The sequence below is a fragment of the Oryzias latipes genome, chromosome 18, assembly GCF_002234675.1.
Source record: "Oryzias latipes chromosome 18, ASM223467v1".
Classification (NCBI taxonomy): domain Eukaryota; kingdom Metazoa; phylum Chordata; class Actinopteri; order Beloniformes; family Adrianichthyidae; genus Oryzias; species Oryzias latipes.
Genome location: NC_019876.2, coordinates 7,828,180 through 7,850,335, shown reverse-complemented (window position 1 = coordinate 7,850,335; position 22,156 = coordinate 7,828,180). Strand labels below are relative to the sequence as shown.

At 39.1% G+C, this 22,156-nt stretch overlaps 1 protein-coding gene across 1 annotated transcript; it reads left to right on the top strand.

Annotated features, from left to right (window-relative positions):
* The first annotated feature begins 398 nt into the window (after nt 1–398).
* Nucleotides 399–9,789, top strand: LOC101163113 (C-type mannose receptor 2-like). The gene is made up of 10 exons (XM_023965787.1): nt 399–612; nt 2,468–2,638; nt 3,862–4,083; nt 4,608–4,707; nt 5,660–5,892; nt 6,018–6,272; nt 7,467–7,724; nt 8,455–8,460; nt 8,772–8,851; nt 8,941–9,789. The coding sequence occupies exons 1-10, from the start codon at nt 579–581 to the stop codon at nt 9,019–9,021; spliced, it is 1,440 nt and encodes a 479-aa protein (XP_023821555.1). The 5' UTR covers nt 399–578; the 3' UTR covers nt 9,022–9,789.
* The last annotated feature ends 12,367 nt before the right edge of the window (nt 9,790–22,156 follow it).

Genomic DNA, 22,156 nt, shown 5'->3' with positions numbered 1-22,156 from the left:
ACACTCTGATAACATTTAATTACAAACAAGAAGACACAGAAGTGCTAAGAATGAATGTAGCAATCTGAATTAATCTTTAATCTGTTAACCCGTTGAGCATGTGCACAGAATATTAAGTTCTAAAAGCTGAAATATTTTATTTCCTGTTTGTTAGTAAAATTAGATAAACATATTCATTTTTAATCAATAGTTACAAGTAATGGGCAACTGCCCTATAACCACATCCCAGATGAATAAATCAAAGGTTACTTATGAATAGCAACTTATGAATCTAATGCCTTATTTATTATTTCCATTTTTGGAATTGGAATCTTTTAAAGAGGCTGTTTTCCAGGGTAAAGTTTTCCAGTACTACTGCATTCCTGGACTGCTGTAAAAGGAGGAGGAGTTTTTCTGATGTATTGGTGGAGGAAAGACAAAACAAACAAGTAGCAAGCAGGAACACAAATTCAAAAGAACTCAAAGAAGATCATATCTAGTGAAATGTGTTTATGGCAAACGGCACATTGTCATGCAGTGTACACTAATGTAAGAAAGGAACATTAATGATTTATGGTTTTCTTTTAAAGGTTTAACTCATGGATCATCGAGTGATCTTCCTCATTTTTGCAGGTCAGTACTTTTTAAATGAATATCCAGGATTATTTTTAATTAACATTTTATTTTAGTATGTGCATTTGCATATACTTTATAAATAAACTGAATAAATAACCTCTTAGCCCTCATTTAAGTCCCACTCGAACTATATATTAGTTTTTATTGTAAAATAGTTCCCAGTGGAATTTCCTTTATGATTATGCAGTTTTGAGCAAAAATGCTAAAAATCAGAGCAAAAGGGATACTTTGGCCCATTGATCCCATTGATCCAACACGGTTTGAATAAAGAAACATTCAGAAACGCAGTTATAAACTTAAATTATTTTGTCCTCCATTATGAGAAAAAAGCTACATGAACATGTTAAAAACACCAAAAACACGATTTTTATTGGAGTAGGTATTTTAAGCCTTAGTCAGGTGCACCCGTATGGGGAGTTGACCCATATGGGTGCTGCTGTGTTTTGGGGCCCTGAAGAGCTTGTGGAGAGAAACGGCAACACCTTAAGGCAGAGGTGGGCACGGAGGGCCGCATTCCTGCATATTTTCCAACATACCCTGCTCTGGCATGTTCTGATTGGCTGGATACACCTGAACCAGGTAATCAGCCATGAGTAAGGCAAGAGTATCTGGAAATCATGCAGACACACTGGCCCTCAAGGCCTGGAATTGCCCACCCCTGCCTTAAGGGAAGTGCAGGTGTGCCTTGAAATTTAGCTTGGGGATTGGATGATCAGCTCAAGAAATGTAATGAAAACAGAACGTACCATTGTGCGTTTGGTCACTATATCGTGATGCTTGCACTATGACATATGAGTAATGTCTTTGTTCGATGTTCTTACCTGTAAACCTGTAAAGGTTTGCCCTTTTTTGTTTTTTTTACCTGTAGACGGCCTGTATTCACCTATAAGGACATTTGGATTTAGGATTTTTGGTGTACAGTATTGTACACTCTCCAAATAATGACAAATCACTTGCTGCTGTCTTTTCCAGCTCTATCCTATCATTTTTAAAAGGACATACAGTATTTCACAATTTTTACTCAAATATCTTAGCCTGAGAAAACAGCAACTGTAGATTGAGTATAGGTGTGCCTGTCTTTTTCTGTTTTATATATATATATATATATATATATATATATATATATATATATATATATATATATATACACACACATATATATATACATTCATTCATTCATTCATTCATCCATTTTCTATACCGTTTTTCCCTTTCGGGGTCACGGGGCTGCCGGAGCCTATCGCGGCCACTTGTGGGCGGAGGCAGGGGATGCCCTGGACAGGTCGCCAGTCTGTCGCAGGGTAGAATGCTCAATCACACACCCATTCACTCTCACAGTCACACCTATGGACAATTTAGAGTTACCAATTGACCTATGAAGCATGATCCCAGAGAGAACCCACGCATGCACAGGTAGAACATGCAAACTCCACACAGAAAGGTCCCCCATTGATGTTGTTTTTCATTAAACCCCCAACCGGAGGCAAGAGCGCTAACCACTGCGCCACCGTGTAGTGGTTATATATATATATATATAAAGATATATAGAGATAGATGGGTTTATTTTACGTTAATCATTAAAATGTTCTGAAAGTCACATTTTAAAATGTTGATTTGTGACTATGCGGAAAAGCCTGAAAATCCAACCCATCCCATTTTTGACATTCAAGAAACTTTATCATACATACCCAATGTTGACAGCACCTGAGAAAACGAGCTAAGGTCTAGACTGTTTACCTCAACTGCCTCTGGCATTTTCAATGTAACCCAGCAGGAAGAAACCCAGCTGTAACCCAGCAGGAAGAAATTGGAGAGAAAAAATTTGAATACCTTTTTGTTTTGTTTTTTTCAGGAGCAGTGCTCAGTGTTTCCTTTGCACAGACTCGTCAGTTCTACTTTGTGAACACTCCTTTAAACTGGAGAGATGCTCAGAGTGTCTGCAGACAGAACTACACTGACCTGGCCACCATAGAGAATACAGCAGATGTTGATGCAGTTATTGTTGCATTATCAAGTTATACAGGTGAGTATTTCAAGTTGGGCAGATAACCCAAGTTGAATAATTTTTAACCAGTTTTTACTGTGTACAAACACCCCCAAAAGCCCCTGTTGAGCAGTATATCTCAGCTTTGACTGCACCAAGAAGTACAGCTGGTATGACTACCATGACAACTGACAGGGAACGTGAGATGACCCTAGATGAGCTCAGATGTTATATTTCCTTATTTTCTAATAATATCCACATGCATAAATGCTTTTTTCAAAAGTCAGCCTGATTATACTAGTCTATGATTGTACTACTGCTGTCGTGGTTCGATACATACAGTGGGGCAGAACAGTATTTAGTCAGCCACCAATTGTTCAGGTTGTCCCACTTAAAAACAGGGATATCTCATTTATGACAAACAAAATGAGAAAAAATAAAAAAAATCACATTGTCTGATTTTTGAAGGATGTTGTCATGATTAGCTGAAGCGAAACAAACCCAGACGCTGAAACCCCATGACGGATGTATTTGTAAATTTTGGTGCCTCGCCGGATTTGACGTGCAAATTTCGGCCAATGAGATCAACCACAAAGGTTTCCGACCTTAAGTGACAAACACACCCACTTAACACACAAACCCAGCGAGCGCGCAAAATGAAGTGAGTGCACAGAATCACTTCTCAGTTACGATTGTGTGCAGTTGTAAAATGTGTGGTTGCTCGGTTAGAATTGCGCCTGCGTGGTTGTAAGGTTCCTCACTCACTTCCTCAGTTGTCTTTACGCTCGTTCAATTTATGGCAGCCATGAAACGCCATAGCCTGGCCTTAAAGTACTATTTCAGTCACATGCTCTTAAAAAGTTGATAGTATCTTGTTGTATTTTTAACTCTTTTTTTTTCTCTTTCAAATCAACTTGTTTAAATTCTGCTTCAGTTTTTTTATTTTTATATCAGTATTAAAAAATCATTTTAACCATTTTAACCTGAGGGAAAAACAAATACACAAATGTTTGCTGCCCTAAAATATCAGAGCTGTGAATTATAAGGCATTCTTTAAATCACTGGAAACAGAATATAAATTTTGTAAAATTCAGAGAATAACAGTATTTTTTTTTCTTTTCTTAAATACTAAAAATAGTTTAATTATGCAAATGGAGTTTTTCCAGGTCCTCACGTTGGTACTGACTTTTGCTTTTGGAACAGTTATATCTACATTTTTACATTATATCAATGACTAAATAAATTCCTTTTTTATTTTAAAGGGAAAGCCTGGATTGGTCTACGCGATGACATGGTAAACAGTTGGAGGTGGTCTTTGAGTGACAGCAGCTTTTATGGTGTTGGAGAGGCAACATTTCGGTATTGGACCTCTGGCGAGCCAAACAATTATAATGGTAAACAGTTGTGTGTCCGCCTTTATGGTAACAACGCCGATTGGGATGACGATGAGTGCACTAACCCACGGCCTTTTGTCTGCTATCGTGGTGAGTTACTTTTCAGATTTTATTGACTTCAATTGTGCATTCTCCTTGCCCTATTCTTTATCATTTGAAAGGTTTATTAGTCTCCCATTTTAAGATGTTTGAGTTTCAGCTCCATTCGTTGTAGGTTGTTGCTGAAGCTAAACATCAATAACTTTGCTTCAAAACTTATATATTTATCTGTCAGAATGTTACAATGAAGGAAAACGTTCCTTTTAAATCTCCCAATTGATCAGAGTATAATTTATTCATTTCAAGTGTCTGCTGAGCTTATATTGAACTTGATGCCTGTTTATGTAAAGTATTTTTGGCAACATAGAACTGTTGACACTAGAAACTGTTATTGATCTTGAATTCTGCTGCACCAAAAATCCAGCCGGTGTTCCTCTTTCTGCAAAACACCTCTGTTTTATTAAGCATTGGATGTGACTCTTGCTTAAACTGAGAAAAATCTTCAATTACAAGATTTCAAACCAAGAAGATGGTTTTTTTTTTGTCATTTGTGTTTTTCTTTTATTTATTTGCAGGTATGGTTGCTGGCACACCCAGTTACATTCTAATTAACACCCCATTGAACTGGACAGAAGCACAGAAACACTGCAGGCAGAATTATGTGGATTTAGCAAGGTACAGTTGCACTAATCTTTACTTCACCTTGGATCTGCTTTCCAGAGAAACCTCTTCTCTAAAGGAATAAAACAGATTAGTTGATGTAAATTTAGGATGCACTGACAGTTTTTCTTGGCCCCCATCTGTACACCGTTTCTCAGTTGCAGTTTCTGACTCTTGAAGCTATTTCTCATTTTTGCAATGCCTAAACTGTACCTTGTGGCTTCCAAATCCTAGTTTTCTAACAATAAAGTTTTCACTCATAATCAGGAAATAGTTCGATATATTTAGATGAACCCTTTAACACTGAAACTTTAGCTCCAGTGTTGACATTCTTTAAGTTGTTTTAACTCTTCAACCGTTTATGCAATTAACATATTTCCAGTGGATCTGAGGCTTCTGAAGTTTTATCACAGCCATCATAAAGCAATAAAAGATTGATCCACACAAAGCAAATAACTGTTGAATTGTAGTTAAAAATCTATTTTGCATTCATTGTCCTACAAAAGTGGTGACTTATAAAGTTTAAATTTGCTAAGTAATTAGTATCAAAATTTACAATTTGATGTGCAAAGCAATGTTTTTTTATTGCATAAAAAACTAATAGCATAATTGAGGCATACTGCAGTATTGCAGCATAGTAACATTAATTTGTTGTAGTATAGAAAAGATGTCAGGCAGAAGCCGTAAAGAAAGACGCAAGAGTAAATTCATTAATGCAGTGAAAGATGCTCAGTGATGCAAAAGATAGGGTTGGATGGAGGATAACATGTTGTGATGACCTCTAAAGGCTGCAACCAAAGAATAGAAAGGAGTTGAACATTTATAGAGATGATTTTTAATTCTTTGTTCTAATAACTGGAGGTTGCTTAGAAGATACTAAAAAATAAACATTTTACATCATTATAAAGATTTAGCTATTTAATCTTTCACATTTTTGTGTTGTAATGTAAATATTTTCTTTTTACAGCATACGGAATAATACAGAAAATAACATCATTAAAGCTCTAGTAGGAGCAGTTACGGTCTGGATTGGCCTGTATCGCCAGAAAGTGTGGTCTGATGGGAGCCAATCTGTGTTTCAGTACAACATAGTCAGTCAACAAGGCTCTTCTGGAGATCAATGTGTTACTGTAGAGAAGCCGGGACAATGGTCAAATAATTACTGCTCTTCTCAATTTCCATTTATTTGTTACAAAGCAGGTATGTATGTTCAAGTACTGCACTGATTAAAAGTAGGCAATTACTGTTGTCAGTTAAAAAAGGAGACATGATGTTATTGATACTTATAATAAAATCAAAACTTCTATTGTGTGTTTCATTCTCAGTTCCTCTGAATGTGAACAATTTGACTTTATTGAGAAGAACAGAGACTACTGTCACTCTGCAGTGGAGTAAGATCATCAATGCCAGCTATGTGCTCCAGTTTAATGGTACAGAGAGGATGATTGCAGCCCCTGATGGTGATGGACCAGTAACTTTCACAGTCTCATCTCTCAGTGCTGGAACAACATACACATTCAATCTTTACTCTGTTTATGGAAACACCAGAAGCACCGGAGTACAACTGACAGTAACAACTGGTAAAATGATCTTGATTTGTATGTATTTTTCCTAAAGGAATTCACTTTAAATGTTATTGAATGTTAGAGCAGCCACTTATTTCAGACTAAGTTATGAGAAGTTGTGTTGCTGATTCCAGCACATGGCCAGAAACTGATAAAGCAGAAAAATACAAACAAACTACTACTACTGATAGGGTGCCTTCTTATTCCTGGCAGTGATAATAGTTTGAATCCATAGTCAGGCTGTTATTTACCTTTCATCCATGGGACGAGGGGACATAAAAAAAAGCAAAAATAGACAGTTATGATGATAAACCTCCAGCAACTTGTTGTTTTTTTATTCTGTTCCCTCATCCCACCATTTCTTTAATCATCCTCTAACTTCCTTAACCCTACGCCTTTTTCTTTTCTTTTATCCTCTAATCTAGTCTCTGATATCCCACTGTCTTCTCTCCTTCTATTCATTCTGGTCAAACAAAAAAGGTACACAAACCAAATCAATATAAATAAAGTTGAGCTTTAAATTCAAAAGGGGTTTACAAAAAATACACTTTGTGTGTCAGAACATTCACAACCCCCTAACCTAGGGTAACAGTAAAATGTAACACAAGAGGCCTTTAGCTCTGAGCTGTTTGCTGAGCTGCTGGACAGGAACAATTTTTTATAAATGGAAAAGTTGGGAAAAAAATGCAAACCCAAATCATTCAGCCTTTAAACCACCAAATAATATTAACTACAGTCCAACCCCCCCACCCCTTGCATGGGTTGGACTAAAAAGGTATTTAAAGTCGTCCACCAGTCTTTCTCTCTTCAGTCCTGATCACCTGGGTAAACAAAAAATTACCTCCATAACAGACAACTACCTCTCCATATTAACAGAAACATAAATGACAATACAACATAACCCCAAAGAAAACATATACACAAATACGACAATGATCCTAACAGGCCACGACAAACTCCCAAAGTAACTGGGACTGAACTCCTCCCTCTTTCAAATTCAGAGTCAATTATTAGAATTACTGAGGGATTCCAGACCATGACTAGACTGGGTTTTCTGCTACTCCAGTGAATGTGTAAATGTGGATACAAAATTTTAAATTAATTTGTTTAAATGAAAATTTATTTACAACTTTATAATGTTTTTTTTTACTAAATATATATTTCTTGCTTATATTTTAAAACTTTAATATTTCCTCTGCTTTTTTTTAGCTCCTCAAAATGCAGAAAACTTTAGAGCATCTGCACAGACTGAGACCAGCATTACTCTTGAATGGAGTAGAATGAACACAAATATCAGCTTCGTGCTGCAGTTTAATGGAACAGAGACAAACATCAGCGCACCAGAAGGAGGAGGACCTGTATCATACATGGTCACATCACTCACTGCTCGGACGAAATACACCTTTACTCTCTTCTGTGTGTTTGAAGGCATAAGAAGCAGTGGAGTTACAGTTACTGCATTTACGGGTAAGAATCTGTGCTTGGTAAACTGTGCTTATGCTCAGGATGTGTTCACACCAGCCTGTTTTGTTTGAAGTGTATTTTGTTCTTCAAACGCTACAATTTGCTACTTTTAAATTGTAATCAACATACACCAAAAAGGACTGGGCTGACGCATTTGCTTTGTTAAATGTTTTTGTTTCCATAGAAAAGTGAGTCTTGATCAGTCATAAAAGAAAAGTTTTGGTACTTTGAAAGGGAACCTAGTTATAGTTCATTGTGCACAGAAAATATCTGTGTGGACCAGATGGTCAAAGCAAACCATCTGCATTGTATTAAAAGGACTGTTCTCAGTTTCTAGTTTTCTTAGTGTAAAAGCACATTTGCATGGCTTTTGTATGTAAATGTATCCATCCAGTTAATGCAGTTGAAATGCATGTTTTTTATTGGTAAGACATTTCAATCAAATCCTGATTTTATTATTCAACAATGTATAGTGCAAATGTTCTACAATATAATATCATTTTTGAGGATTCTTATGTTTCAATGGAATATTTATATTAATTTCTAATAAGAAACCTTGATAACTATCATAGAACAACAAACTCCAGCACTCTTCTTCTCTACTAATTTATCGCTATGTCTTTAAAATACATATATTTTTAAAACATGTACTAATTTTTTTTGTAAGATTTAACAGTTAGTTATTTTGTTTTACACGCAATCCTCCTGAAACGACTATGATGTGGACTCTAAGGGCCCAGTAAGTAATTCTTTAAGATGTCAACATAATTTCTATTAATATTTGCTGAATTCAAGATTCAAAGGGTTTATTGTCATTTGAACAGTAAGAAACGGGTTTCCCTGCACAATGAAATTCTTACTTTGCTGTCTACTACGAATACAAAAAAGTATACAGGAAACTGAAAATTCACACAAACATACAAACAAAAACACAAGATGTTGTTATAATTCCAGATTCAGTTTTGTGTTTTGCTTTTTTTACTTGTCCAAAACACATGTTAAACTATTTCAAAGTATTGATATCTCAATGATTGTGTCACGTTTTCATAGATACTTTGGTTCATTTGAACATGAGTTTAAGCTCATTGATTCAACAATCAGAGTCAGACCTAAATGAAGCTTTGGCTGAGGTAAGACTGGCTTTATTTGTGATGTTCATTTATAAAAATCTTTAATATAGTTTTTTTTTTTTAAATTATAACTTCTTTTATACTTTCAGTTCTTCAGACAAAACTGTTCCTTACAGCAGTTTTCCTTGAGGATTGTTCAAGTCGATGAGAGCATTGAAGGAAACGCATGAACACAAGAAGACTCAATCTGCAGAGTTTTACTTGATGAATGTTTGTAATTTCTCTACAACAAACTATTCTTTGAAAATAATCAGCGCTGGTTGTGAGGATTGGGTTGATGGTTATTGGGGAAACTTTGGAGAAGTAAAAATAATGATAACATTTTCTTTGGAAGGTGCAGGGTTATTTATACATTTTTTTTGAATAATCAAATGGAAAAAACCCAAAGGAAACTCACTGAAAGCCTTGGTGAAGAATCTTCTGGAATACTTTTTGTTTTACTTTACAGAACAACTGTAATACTGCATCTTATCAGTCACATCCCCTTACCATCATGAACTGTTTAAGTACAAAATAAAAATTTAGCAATCTTAAGCTCTTTTGTATAATTATATAATCATTTAATTTTGAAAACGTGGATTTTACTTGGCTAAAGTCAGCATTCCTTGTGTTTGAACTTCTGGTACTGTATGCATACAAGTAGATACATTGTTCCAAAAACAAAAAAACTTTACTTTAAACATCTTTTGTAACAAGTTTTTTTTCTTTGTGTTTCACCAGATTACTTTGTGACCCATTTATGTTGATATTTAGAAATCTGCACCAACTAAATGTGAAACTTAATAACCATGTTATAAAGTATATTATTAAACAAATATTAAGAGGAAAGTGGGAGCAAATGGGTAACTCTTGCGTCATCCATTTTATGTATTTCTGATATATGTAACTGTATTATTCATAGTCACAAAATCCCAAATAAAAACTGATGGTGGAAAGTATCCATGTTTGTACTATTATTTTAAAGTTGTTCATTCACTTTTTACTTTATCAACTACTTTTGCAACTTCTCTATTTAGTTTTTCTTAGTTTATCCCATTTTTCAATTACTTAATTACTTTTTCTATTTATACTTTGTGGAGTATTTATACTTTATGTTTCCAAGTGTTTCAGCTGCAAAGGAAGGCGGGCATGTTTCTGGTTTACATCTGATTTTAAAGCAGGTTCTGGTGGTAGCAATTGCTTTTTTTCTCTCTGGACTCAAATGGCAACAAATGTAAAGGTCTCGTCTGTTTCTGCTGCTTCTAGGAAGACAGTTTCATGAACAGAGCTGCTTTTTACTTAAAGGAGTCCTTAAATACTCATAGTGAGTTTGCCTGACAACTTGTGACAGCTTTATATGAACATTACATTATTTTTTAAGAAACTGTAAGAAAACTATTAGGAAGTGTAAATATAAAGGATTTCAGTCATAGCTGATTCATAATACTTGGGTTTTTACTTCTATAATTCAATGTTTCTGTTTTATAAAAAAAAGTTTGTTTTGCAGAGACAGTAAATGTTCTATTATGTATGATCTGTTTTATCTACGTGGATCACAAGGCTTACAAAGCTGGAATAGACTCACACAAAACTGTAAAACCGTTTTTACTGTAAACGTTCTGCTGAACTTCTCTTGGAGGACATTATACAGACCAATTGAAGAGAAAAGGCCACACAAATAAAAAAGATTTGCAGCTGAGCTCCTTTCTCAGAATCAGAATCACTTTATTTGGCAAGTACAGCGCATGTACAGGGAATTTGTCTTCAGTTTCTTGTGCTCTCGTGCAAACTAGCATGGTATAGAAAGTGTCAGGGGTAAGACAAACAAAAGGATAAATAATAAAAAGAAGGTAGATGTATGAATAAATAAACATAAGTAAATAAAGAAATAAAATAAAATAAAAAAGTCAAGAATGCAGGAGCAGTAGTTCCAGTTTGACAGTTTCTGTGGTTGTTCAGTGTCCTTGAGTGGTCCGGAGTCAGGAGTTCATAAGAATGACAGCTCGGGGGACGTAGCTCTCTTTGTGGTGGTCGTTTTGGTTCGCATTGTCCTAAAGCGCCGCCCTGACGGGAGGAGGCTGAAAAGGCAGTGTCCGGGATGAGAGGGGTCTTTTACGAACCTGCCAGCCCACTTCCTGGCTCTGGATCGGTACAGGTCCTGAATGGGGGGAAGGCTGGAACCAATAATCCTTTCAGTGGATCTAATGATTCTCTGTAGTCTGTTCCTGTCGTGTCTGGTAGCTGAACCAAACCAGATCGTGATGGATGTGGTCAGGACAGATTAGATTATTGCCATGTAGAAGATGGTCAGCAGCTCCTGAGGCAGGTTGAACTTCTTGAGTTGTCGCAGGAAGTACAACCTTTGCTGAGCCTTTTTCCGGACCAAGTCAATGTGAGCGGTCCACTTAAGGTCCCGTGAGATGATGGACCCCAGGAACCTGTGTGAGTCTGTTGAGGGGACAGTGCTGTTGAGAATTGTGAGTGTGGGGGGAGAGGTGATGATTTAGTTTTAAGGGCTTTGGTCCGGTCTGCAGCCTGTACCACTCAGCAACCCACACTTGTAAACAAAAATCACAAAAAGACAAACAAAAATGTATAAACCACAGCAATGTCCCACAAAATACATCACACTTCATGAAACAAAAAGAAACGAGATTGACCAGAGTTGTAACAACACACTTCAGTTATGGTTAAAAAGAAAAGTAGCACAATCACTATGTACAGAGCACTTATAAACTTTATGCACAGAAGAGAAGTTGCCAGAGACTGCCAGCAGAGGGCAGCATAAAGTGCTCTAGAATTTCCTGCTAGATGGTTGGATTAGTCATAGACTTCAGGAAACAAGTGGACACTTACCAGCAGATGGTATGGCACCCCAAATAATCACTGACAGGAATTTACAAACTGGAGTTGAAGCAACACACATTTTGTTTTCATCAATCTACCGCCAGACTCTGGCACCTTTTATTACAAATGCAACATTTAATTTGATCTAAAAGAAAAACCTTTGGACCATAAAACATTTTTTTTTCTGTAGCTTCAGATTTTTCTCACTCATGAGTAGTTTGACATGAAGGATGCAACATTTATCACCCATGTCTAGCATTTGTATGATTGTGGAGGCTCTTTATGCTCTGACTCTATAGTCATTCTGCAAACAACCATCCTGCTTAGTATTGGCATTATGTGGCTTGCTCTTTTTGTGAATGGTGTTGATGACTGTCTTCTGGACATCTGTCCATCTAGGAGTCACCCCAATGATTAAGTAGCTTATGACACAGACTGGGAGATCATTCAAGGCTTTGGAGACCTTTCCAGGTGTTTTGAATTGATTAGCTGTAAGAGTTTTCAACATGTTTTTTCACAAAATTCTTATTTCTGTGACACAGATCTTTTTTTTTTTCCTGTAAGCCATGATTATCAAAGTTATAGGAAATAATTTTAATCAGTTGGTTCCAGTGATGGGTAATACCAAACTTTTAAGATTTGATATGATACTGATTATTTTTTGCATTAAACATTTGATACTGATCAATGGCATTTTTTAGTGGTGATTACTTTTTCTTAAGCATATTATTAGTTATCCTAAAGAAATGCCACCAGAGACAGACCAGATAATAACTTTATTGTGCAAGGTTCAAAATTCAAAACATCAAAAAAATTCAGATAAATGTAAGTAAATATAAGTGTAGTGGAAAACAACAAAAAAAGTGCACACTGCCTTTATAGTTTCACACATTCACACACCAGTTGAGCCGCACTGGAGGCAGGGAGGGTGAAGTGTCTAGCCCAAGGTCACAACAACAGTTGAATGGGGGGAGTGGGACCGAACTGCCGACCCTTTGATCATTGGACGACCCGCTCAACCTCCTGAGCCACTGCCGCAAAATGTTGACAGCAAGTGTCTTGTTATCACCACTAGAGAGCAGACGAAACCTACACTACAGAGATCTCATGTTTAGAAAGGACAAATTTGAATTATCAAAGCAAGTACATTTGATAATTTGGGTTATCCTGTTGGCTTCATCAAACCGGAGCCTCCAGCGACATTGGGGCGGTTTGCGGCCGAGTGTGAAGCGGCTGGGATGAGGGTCAGCACCGCTAAATCTGAGGCCATGGTCCTTGACCGGAGTAAGGTAGTTTGCCATCTCTCGGTGGGTGGAGTGTCCTTGCCCCAGGTGGAGGAGTTTAAATACCTTGGGGTCTTGTTCACGAGTGAGGGAAGATCGGAGCGTGAGATTGACAGGCGGATCGGAGCGGCGTCCGTAGTTATGCGGTCGCTCTATCGGTCCGTCGTGGTGAAGAGAGAGCTGAGCCGAAAAGCAAAGCTCTCAATTTACCGGTCGATCTTCGTTCCAATACTCACCTATGGTCATGAGCTATGGGTCATGACCGAAAGAACGAGGTCCCGAATACAAGCGGCTGAAATGAGCTTCCTCCGTAGGGTGGCGGGGCGCTCCCTTAGAGATAGGGTGAGAAGCTCAGTCACCCGCGGAGAGCTCGGAGTAGAACCGCTTCTCCTCCACATCGAAAGTAGCCAGCTGAGGTGGCTCAGGCATCTAGTCCGGATGCCCCCTGGACGCCTCCCTGGAGAGGTGTTCCGGGCATGTCCCACTGGGCGGAGGCCCCGGGGAAGACCCAGGACACGCTGGAGAGACTACGTCTCTCGGCTGGCCTGGGAACGCCTCGGGGTCCCCCCAGAGGAGCTGGAGGAAGTGACTGGGGTGAGGGAAGTCTGGGCATCTCTGCTCAGTCTGCTGCCCCCGCGACCCGGTCCCGGATAAGCGGAGGAAGATGGATGGATGGTTATCCTGCTCGGGCTGCGTGGGTCCCGTTGTGGGGGGTGCTCCTGGTACAGCGGTGTGAAGGTTCACAATTAGTCAATGGACAAAAAGAGGTGTTTTCTTGCAAGATCTTTTAATATATTTTTTTTTGTAGTTTTTTCTTTGTAAAGGAAGATAAAAAATGTACAAAAACAGTATAGTTTCAAAACTAAAGTAATTTGGGCCCAACTGAAAACATAACTAAAAAAAAACAAACCACGTGGGACTAAACTGAACAGGCCTGACCAGACTAAGCCATTACACTGACACACTGGGGAAGCTTTATAGACAGGGACAAACCATACTAGACACATGAGGGAGGGGAAACTAACTAATTAAACATTCAAACTAATTAATCTGATTACAAAACAGAGAAACAGAAGCCAAACAAAATTCATATGATACAAAAGTTTTCTTCAAACAGAAAGTGGACTAAATCATTTCATTTAAATAAGCAAAAATAAAGTCCATGAGGAGAGTTGGCAACCCCTGCAGTTCCCCAGAGGAATTTCCCAATCTCCTCTGCTCATTACTGTGGATGGCTCACCTGAGATGGAAACTCAGAAAACAAACAAAAGTGAATAAACTACTTTTTCTCACTTAAAACAAATTAATCAAATGTGTGCACCCATTGTTATTTTATTTTAAGTAAACAAAGTAAAAATGAATGTTTTGAATTTAAAGAAAAATAAAGAAATACTAACGCCTATGTGGTGCTTTGAGGTTGAACCACCACACACTTCCCCTCCTCCGGACTTTCCCGATGGCAGCGGGAAAGATAGTCAGCAACGATGTTTTCTTTGCCAGGGATGTGGATGACTTCAAAGTTGAAAGGCTGGATCGCCAGGTACCAACGGGTGATTCTGCTGTTCGTGTCCTTCATGCTTTCCAGCCATTTCAGTGCTTTATGGTCTGTCTCTATGGTGAAGGACCTTCCCAAAAGGTAATACTTGAAAGAATCCAAGGCCCATTTCACCGCCAGACACTCCTTCTCAATGGTAAAATAACGGGTTTCTCTGGGGTGCAGTTTGCGACTGATGAAAGCAACAGGATGGCGATGTTTAATAGGTCCTTGGAGCAGTACAGCACCAAGCCCTCTGTCTGAAGCATCAGTTTGCAGTATGAAATGTTGTTGAAAGTCAGGACACTTCAGAACAGGATGTCCACTTAAGGCTTATTGAATGTCTCTAAAAGCCAGTTCTGATTCCTCTGTCCACTGCAGCAGGATGGGGCCCTTTTTACTTGTCATGTCAGTCAGTGAAGCTGCTCTAGTTGAAAAATTGGGAATGAATTTGTGATACCAGCCGGACATGCCAAGGAAAGATCTTAACTGTTTCTTAGTTTGAGGTAAAGGACAGGACTGCCTGGCCTGCACTTTCTCCACTTGTGGCTTTACCTCTCCATTCCCAATGACGTAGCCAAGGTACTGGATCTCTTTCCTCACCAGGTCACACTTTGCCGGATTAATAGTCAAACCTGCAGTGTGGAGACACTCCAAAACAATCTTCAGGTGTTCCAGATGTTCTTCCCAGCTGTTCCTGTACACCAAAATGTCGTCAAGGTATGCAGATGTAAACTGTGACAGACCACACAATACCTTGTCCATTAATCTTTGAAATGTGGCCGGAGCTCCGTGTAATCCAAATGGCATGACAGTGAAATGATATAGGCCCCATGGTGTTCTGAAGGCAGTCAGCTCCCTGGACCTGGTTGTTAATGGGACCTGCCAATATCCTTTGGAGAGATCAATTGTTGACAGATATTTTGCCTTACCAAGGCGGTCAATGAGTTCATCAATCCGTGGTGTACGGTATGAATCAAACTTAGAAACAGAGTTGAGATAACGAAAGTCTATACAAAACCTTATGGTTCCATCCTTTTTTGGGACAAGAACAATTCGATTGAACCACTCACTCTGAGAAGCTTCAATAATGCCTAGGGACAGCATCAGATCAATTTCCTTTTGCAGGGGACCAAGTAACCGTTCTGGAATCCTGTAACTTAGGCGTTTGACCACAGCATTCTCTTTCAAAGAGATGTCATGAGTGGTGACATTGGTGCATCCTGGTTTCTCACTGAACACGACTGGTGAACACAGAGCTCTAACCTGGAGTTGCTGTTGTTCAGATAAGTGGCTTAGTTGGAGAGCAGTTGCGGATGGAGTGGGCAGATATTGTTCCTCCACTTCCTCATCAGCTATGCTCCTTATGAAGGTCACTGTGTGTTTTTCTTCTGCTCCAGGGATCCACTCCTTCAGCAGATTGACATGCAGAACACGACTGCTGTGGCTATGACCTGGAACAGAGATTTTGTAAGTGGTGGGACCCAATTTTTGAATAACTTCAAAGGGCCCTTGCCACTTAGCCAGTAGCTTGCTCTCCACTGTTGGCAGCATCACCAACACTTTCTGACCTGGGCAAAAACTTCTGGTGCGAGCAGCTTTGTCATACCAGGTTTTCTGGTTTGTTTGAGAGATCACCATTTGCTCCTGAGTAAGGGCAGACATCTTCTCCAACTTTTCTCTCATCTTAATGACATAAGACACAATATTAATTGGTTCTCTACCTTCTCCATCCTCCCAGGTTTCCCTCAACAGCGCTAAAGGTCCCCTCACTTCATGTCCAAACAGCAACTCAAATGGGAAAAACCCAGTGGAGGCTTGTGGAACTTCCCTATAAGTGAAAAGCAGACAGGGAAGCCACTGGTCCCAGTCAGAACCTGTGTCATTGATGAACTTGCGTAACATTTGCTTCAACGTTTGATTAAATCTTTCTGTTAACCCATCTGTTTGAGGATGGTAAGGTGTAGTCCTTAGGCCTTTGATGCCAAGTAACTGATACACATCTTTCAGCAGTTTAGACATGAAATTTTTCCCCTGGTCAGTCAGGATTTCCTTTGGAAAACCAACCCTTGAAAAAAACTGAACCAGGCAAAAAGCAACCGTCTTGGCTTTTACTGACTTCAGAGCAAAAACTTCAGGGTACTTTGTTGCGTAGTCTGTAATGACGAGCATAAACCGGTTACCACACTTGCTTCTCTCCACTGGGCCCACAATGTCCATTCCAAGGCGTTCAAAGGGGGTGCTGATGAGTGGCAAAGGCACCAGAGGAGCTTTAGGTGGGTATCTGCTGGAAGTCTTCTGGCACTGCGGGCAACTTTTAAAGAAGTTAGAGACATCTTTCTGTAGACCAGGCCAGTGAAACCACCTCTGGATTTGAGCCAAGGTTTTGCTCTTCCCAAGGTGGCCAGCCCAAGGAATTGAATGGCCCAGAGATAAAATGGTGTCTCTGACGTCACGAGGAACCATTAGTTGTTTCACTGCTCCGTGCTGTTGATAGAGGATGCCATTTTCAATGCAGAGGTCAGTCGTGGCACTTCTGCAGTTCAGCTTTTTAAAACACTCTGCTAAGGTCTCATCCTGGTGCTGCAACTCACCAATATTACCAGCGATTTGGTAACCAAGCAAAGTGTCAGGTTCTGGCAATGCTTCAGTTGAATCGACATTATTATGCAGAAACTTCTCTCGCCTTCGCTATTTGCATGATTTATGCTCTTTTAACAACCCAACTCCTATGTCTGCATCATAGAAGGGCATTGAGTTCAAAATTTTAATGGTCTCATCTTTTTGTTTCGCTTGGGCCCGAGTGACAGCAACATTACATCCTGGAGTGACATGCAATAAGTCCAGTAGTACAGGTAGATCATGTCCCAACACCACTGGGTAAGGCAAACTGTCTGCAATACCAACATTCAGCAGATAGATCTGTCCCTTCACTTTAAGGTAAACATTAGCAGTTTGATATTGCTTCTCATCACCATGCCGCAGCAGATGGAGAGGGCCTTGGTGGAAGAGATGGCGTGAGGTGAGACATACCTTCTCTGAACTAATGTTTGGGCACTTCCGGTGTCATTTATTTCCACAGTGGTCTCCTTCAAAGGACTCGTCACATGGATTGGTTCAGGTGCTGCTCTGGGCACAAAACACATCTGCGTAAACTTTGCAATAGCTTGGGGGCACTTGGGCTTTGTGTGGCCCTCCTGTCCACACAAATAGCAAATGGGCTTTCTAATAAAAGATTTAGAATGGTGTGCAGAGGTTACTTTTTCCGTCAATGGGGGCTTACTCACACTCAAAACAGCTGCTGAGTCTTGTTGGGCAGCAGCCTGCCCACTCCTCTTGTGGATACTGTAAGCCCACGATTGCTTCTTCCATCGCGCAGCCACGAATGCATCAGCCAAAGAAGCAGCTTCAGATGCAGTTTTTGGATCCCTTTCCTTAATCCACACTTGAAGTTCTGGTGACAACATTCGAAGATACTGCTCCAGTATAATCATGTCACTAATTTCTTCACCAGTTTTACCTTTGGGTCGAATCCATTTCCCATGGAGGTCTTTCAGCCTGGTGTACAGCTCCTTTGGTGTTTCATCTGGCTTCACGTGGAGGGAGCGAAATCTCTGACGATAGGTTTCACAGTTTATGTCATATTTCTGGACAATAGCACACTTAACTTCGTCAAAATTCATTGAATCATCAACATCCATATGAGCACATGCGCTTCTGGCCTTGCCGGTCAGTAATGGGATGAGATGGAATGCCCACTCTGACTTTGACCATCTGCAAGCTGTTGCTATTCTCTCAAAAGTTATCAGGAAGTGCTCAATGTCATCATCTTCATTTAAAGGATGTAACTTTGGTTGTTGCTTAAAATTTGAATGAAGAGTAAACACATCACCTGAGCCAAGGTCCCTTTGCGGGGATGAAGCCTCTGAGTGAGAGCCACCAGAAGCATTAGTTGTTTGACATACTGGTGATGTAGTGGATTCTTGGTCTGCAGTGTGTGATTGGACCTCAGGTTGAAGAAGGCTGAACTGGTGTTGAAGAGCCTTAAACCTCTGATCTTGTCTGGCAACTTCTTTATCCCACATGGTTTGTTGTGCCCTTTGCTGTCCAATGAGGGTTTGCAGAATGCTTGCAAGGTCAGATAAGCTGGGCTCCTTACCTTCTTCAGCTGCAGTGCCACCTACAGCTCCACTCTCCTCAGCGTCAGAGTCCTTTTGTGCATCTTTGTCTGATGACAGGTTTGAAGCTTTGGCTCTGGCTCCTCGCATGATTTAAACTAATGTCCAATTGACTATCCCACTTCTGACACCAATTGTGAAGGTTCACAATTAGTCAATGGACAAAAAGAGGTGTTTTCTTGCAAGATCTTTTAATATATTTTTTTTTGTAGTTTTTTCTTTGTAAAGGAAGATAAAAAATGTACAAAAACAGTATAGTTTCAAAACTAAAGTAATTTGGGCCCAACTGAAAACATAACTAAAAAAAAACAAACCACGTGGGACTAAACTGAACAGGCCTGACCAGACTAAGCCATTACACTGACACACTGGGGAAGCTTTATAGACAGGGACAAACCATACTAGACACATGAGGGAGGGGAAACTAACTAATTAAACATTCAAACTAATTAATCTGATTACAAAACAGAGAAACAGAAGCCAAACAAAATTCATATGATACAAAAGTTTTCTTCAAACAGAAAGTGGACTAAATCATTTCATTTAAATAAGCAAAAATAAAGTCCATGAGGAGAGTTGGCAACCCCTGCAGTTCCCCAGAGGAATTTCCCAATCTCCTCTGCTCATTACTGTGGATGGCTCACCTGAGATGGAAACTCAGAAAACAAACAAAAGTGAATAAACTACTTTTTCTCACTTAAAACAAATTAATCAAATGTGTGCACCCATTGTTAATTTATTTTAAGTAAACAAAGTAAAAATGAATGTTTTGAATTTAAAGAAAAATAAAGAAATACTAACGCCTATGTGGTGCTTTGAGGTTGAACCACCACAAGCGGTCTCCCATACTCTCCTGGTCTGGCTGGTTGGGCTATAAGGATCTGGTTCCCCTTACGATCACATGGTTCACTTTGGCAGCGTGCATGTATCTACATCATCCCGTGCACGTGCAAACTGCCACACTGCTCCCTGTCTGCTTCATCCCTCCTCCTAACCCACGGTGGACAGATGTCTTCCGTTCATCTTAGTGTCACGTTTGGATGTAATATTTGTCTTTCTGCAGATCTTGTTTCACAGTTTAAAATAATAACCTATTCAAAGTAGCAACTCTGTGCTTGTATCCCTACTTTCTCCTTCCCCCTTTTTTGTATTTTTCTTCTACACCCACACACAACACACATTCCCCCTCTCTCTCCCCTTTAATAAAAATAATATGTATATATCCGTAAACAAAAAATATAACAAATAAATAAAAAATGATAAAAAAACAAATAAGGGGTTCGTACAAATGTACAATCTGGTTATCCGAACATTCACAACCTCTTTTTGTAACAATAAACCTGTCTAACACAAAAGGCCTTCAGCTCTCATCTGTTTGCTCAGTTGTTGGACAGAACAAGTAAAATAAATAAATAAATAAAAGTATGTGAAATTCCGGCAGTCATAAACTGCTATTGGGCAGTCTCCTGTATTTTGGGTCCTACACAAGTAGAATCTGACCTCATCAGACACACATCAAGACACTGAACTACTGACAGAGTTTGTGACGAACCCAGGAGTGGAGCCTCGCCAGTCACAGACCGCAACGATGACCAGTACATGAGGACTCAGATATCCCCCACGGCACACCCCCAACCTTCTGTTCATGGATCATAATGCTCCACTGCATCATGCCAGAGGTGTCACAACTGAAGTTCAGGACGTTGGAATGCCTCATACAGTATGGTATGGCCAGCATTTTCCAGTGACCTGAACCTCATAGAAAACATCTGGGACCAGGTGAACCAAAGACAACTGAAGACTGGATGATGGTATCCTACCCCCACGTAAACTGGCAGAACAGCATGTAGCACTTGTGGATGAATGGAACGAATTGCCTCACAACAACATCATGAGTCTGGACCATGAGACGTCATTGTCAGGCTGTCATTGCGACAAATGGTGGAAATACTTGCAATTGACATGATCAGTTTTTATTTTATTTATATAATGTTATCCCTAACTTATTGTGAGTAATGAGGAACATACTGGTGAGGTGAGCATAGGAATTAGAGCCAGATACAGAGAGCAATTATCGAGTGAAGAGCAGCTTAGCTCTGACAACAACAGCATCATTTCTGTCAGAATGACATGATCAGTGTGTTCAATAGGAACACATTTGTTTGACAGCAAAAAGAAAAAGAAAACTGCTTTGGGCAAGCATCAACATGTGAACATTATCTGCACCCATCAATCATATTCAGGCACCTGGGTGTGGATGGTGATTTAACCTTTGTGATTCCATTTCATTTTCCTTTTGCTTTAAGGGTTTAGGCACCATGCCAAACAGGAAAAAAAACCCTGTATGAAAAGGGTGCACTGACTTGGAAAACTTCTGTAATTTTTTAACTGGTGCTACCTTGTTCAAAATGTGAGCGACTGGGAGGGGTAACAAGAACAATAAGTTAGTTAAAATACATTAAAATATTAAGCTCCTGAAAGAAGTTAACAAATCAAAACCAATTCAGGCAACTCCAGCTAACAATAGAATAATGAAAACATTTCCTGTAGATTTTCATCAGGTTTGCACACACTGTACATGCTATTTATTTAAAATTATTCTATGGTTAAATATAAAGTGTGGATTTTAAACTGATTTCTTAAAAGTATTCATTATTTTTAGTCTCTGAAAAGAATCTGATGCAATTATTATTATTTTTTTTGTACTTTTCTTTTAGTGAGTTTTTGTGGTTGTTAATTGAAAAGTATCTTCCATGAACTGCTATCCTATTGTGGGGAGAGATTAGATGCTTGAGTGGAGCGATGTTGTCTGCGTCTACCGTGGCGGACACGTCAGAGGGTAAAAAACCAGACCAAGAGCGGTTTAAACGTCCTTTATGGAAAAGCTAAAAATGACGTTGCCATGATGGAAATCGCCTATTTCCTACTCATGACGTGTCTGGTGGAATAAACCCATTTGTCAGAGATTTAACGTCCATGACTGTGTTCTGAAACAACCAAAAACATGATTCTACTACTCATGGATGGGTGAGATGACCAGAGGTTTAAAAAAGCTTTTTCCTGTTCATCTCTGTAATAAACGGTAAGGCGCATGGTGATAAAACCTCCAACCTATTCTCTTTCAGTGTGTTTAAGTTCCCAAAGAGCTCTGCTGATGCCTCACAATAACATGCAGGAAAAAACAATCTATTCTCTTTAGAAATGCATTCATAGTTCACTCTCTGTAGCTGGATTTATTGGTATAGGTATTATTGGTATAGGTAATTTTATTGGTATTATCAATAAAAAAAAGTCAGATTAATCACACTAGGGTTTTGATTGGAGACCTGTTCCGATGGAAATCTTGTTGTTGTTTTTAACGTGTTCTCAATGCATTTTTCTCATAATGGAGGACATACAAACATACTTAATCTTAAGATTTTTAAATTGTTTTTCATCCAAATCATTGTTAATCAAAAGCAGTCGAAAGGCCATTAGAAAAAGC

Bases quoted from the DNA above. Each gene is read 5' to 3' on its own strand.
- LOC101163113 (XM_023965787.1), top strand. From the start codon at position 579: ATGGATCATCGAGTGATCTTCCTCATTTTTGCAG. The intron at 2,639-3,861 runs GTGAGTATTTCA...TTTATTTTAAAG, and splicing joins TGCATTATCAAGTTATACAG to GGAAAGCCTGGATTGGTCTA. The intron at 4,708-5,659 runs GTACAGTTGCAC...TTCTTTTTACAG, and splicing joins AATTATGTGGATTTAGCAAG to CATACGGAATAATACAGAAA.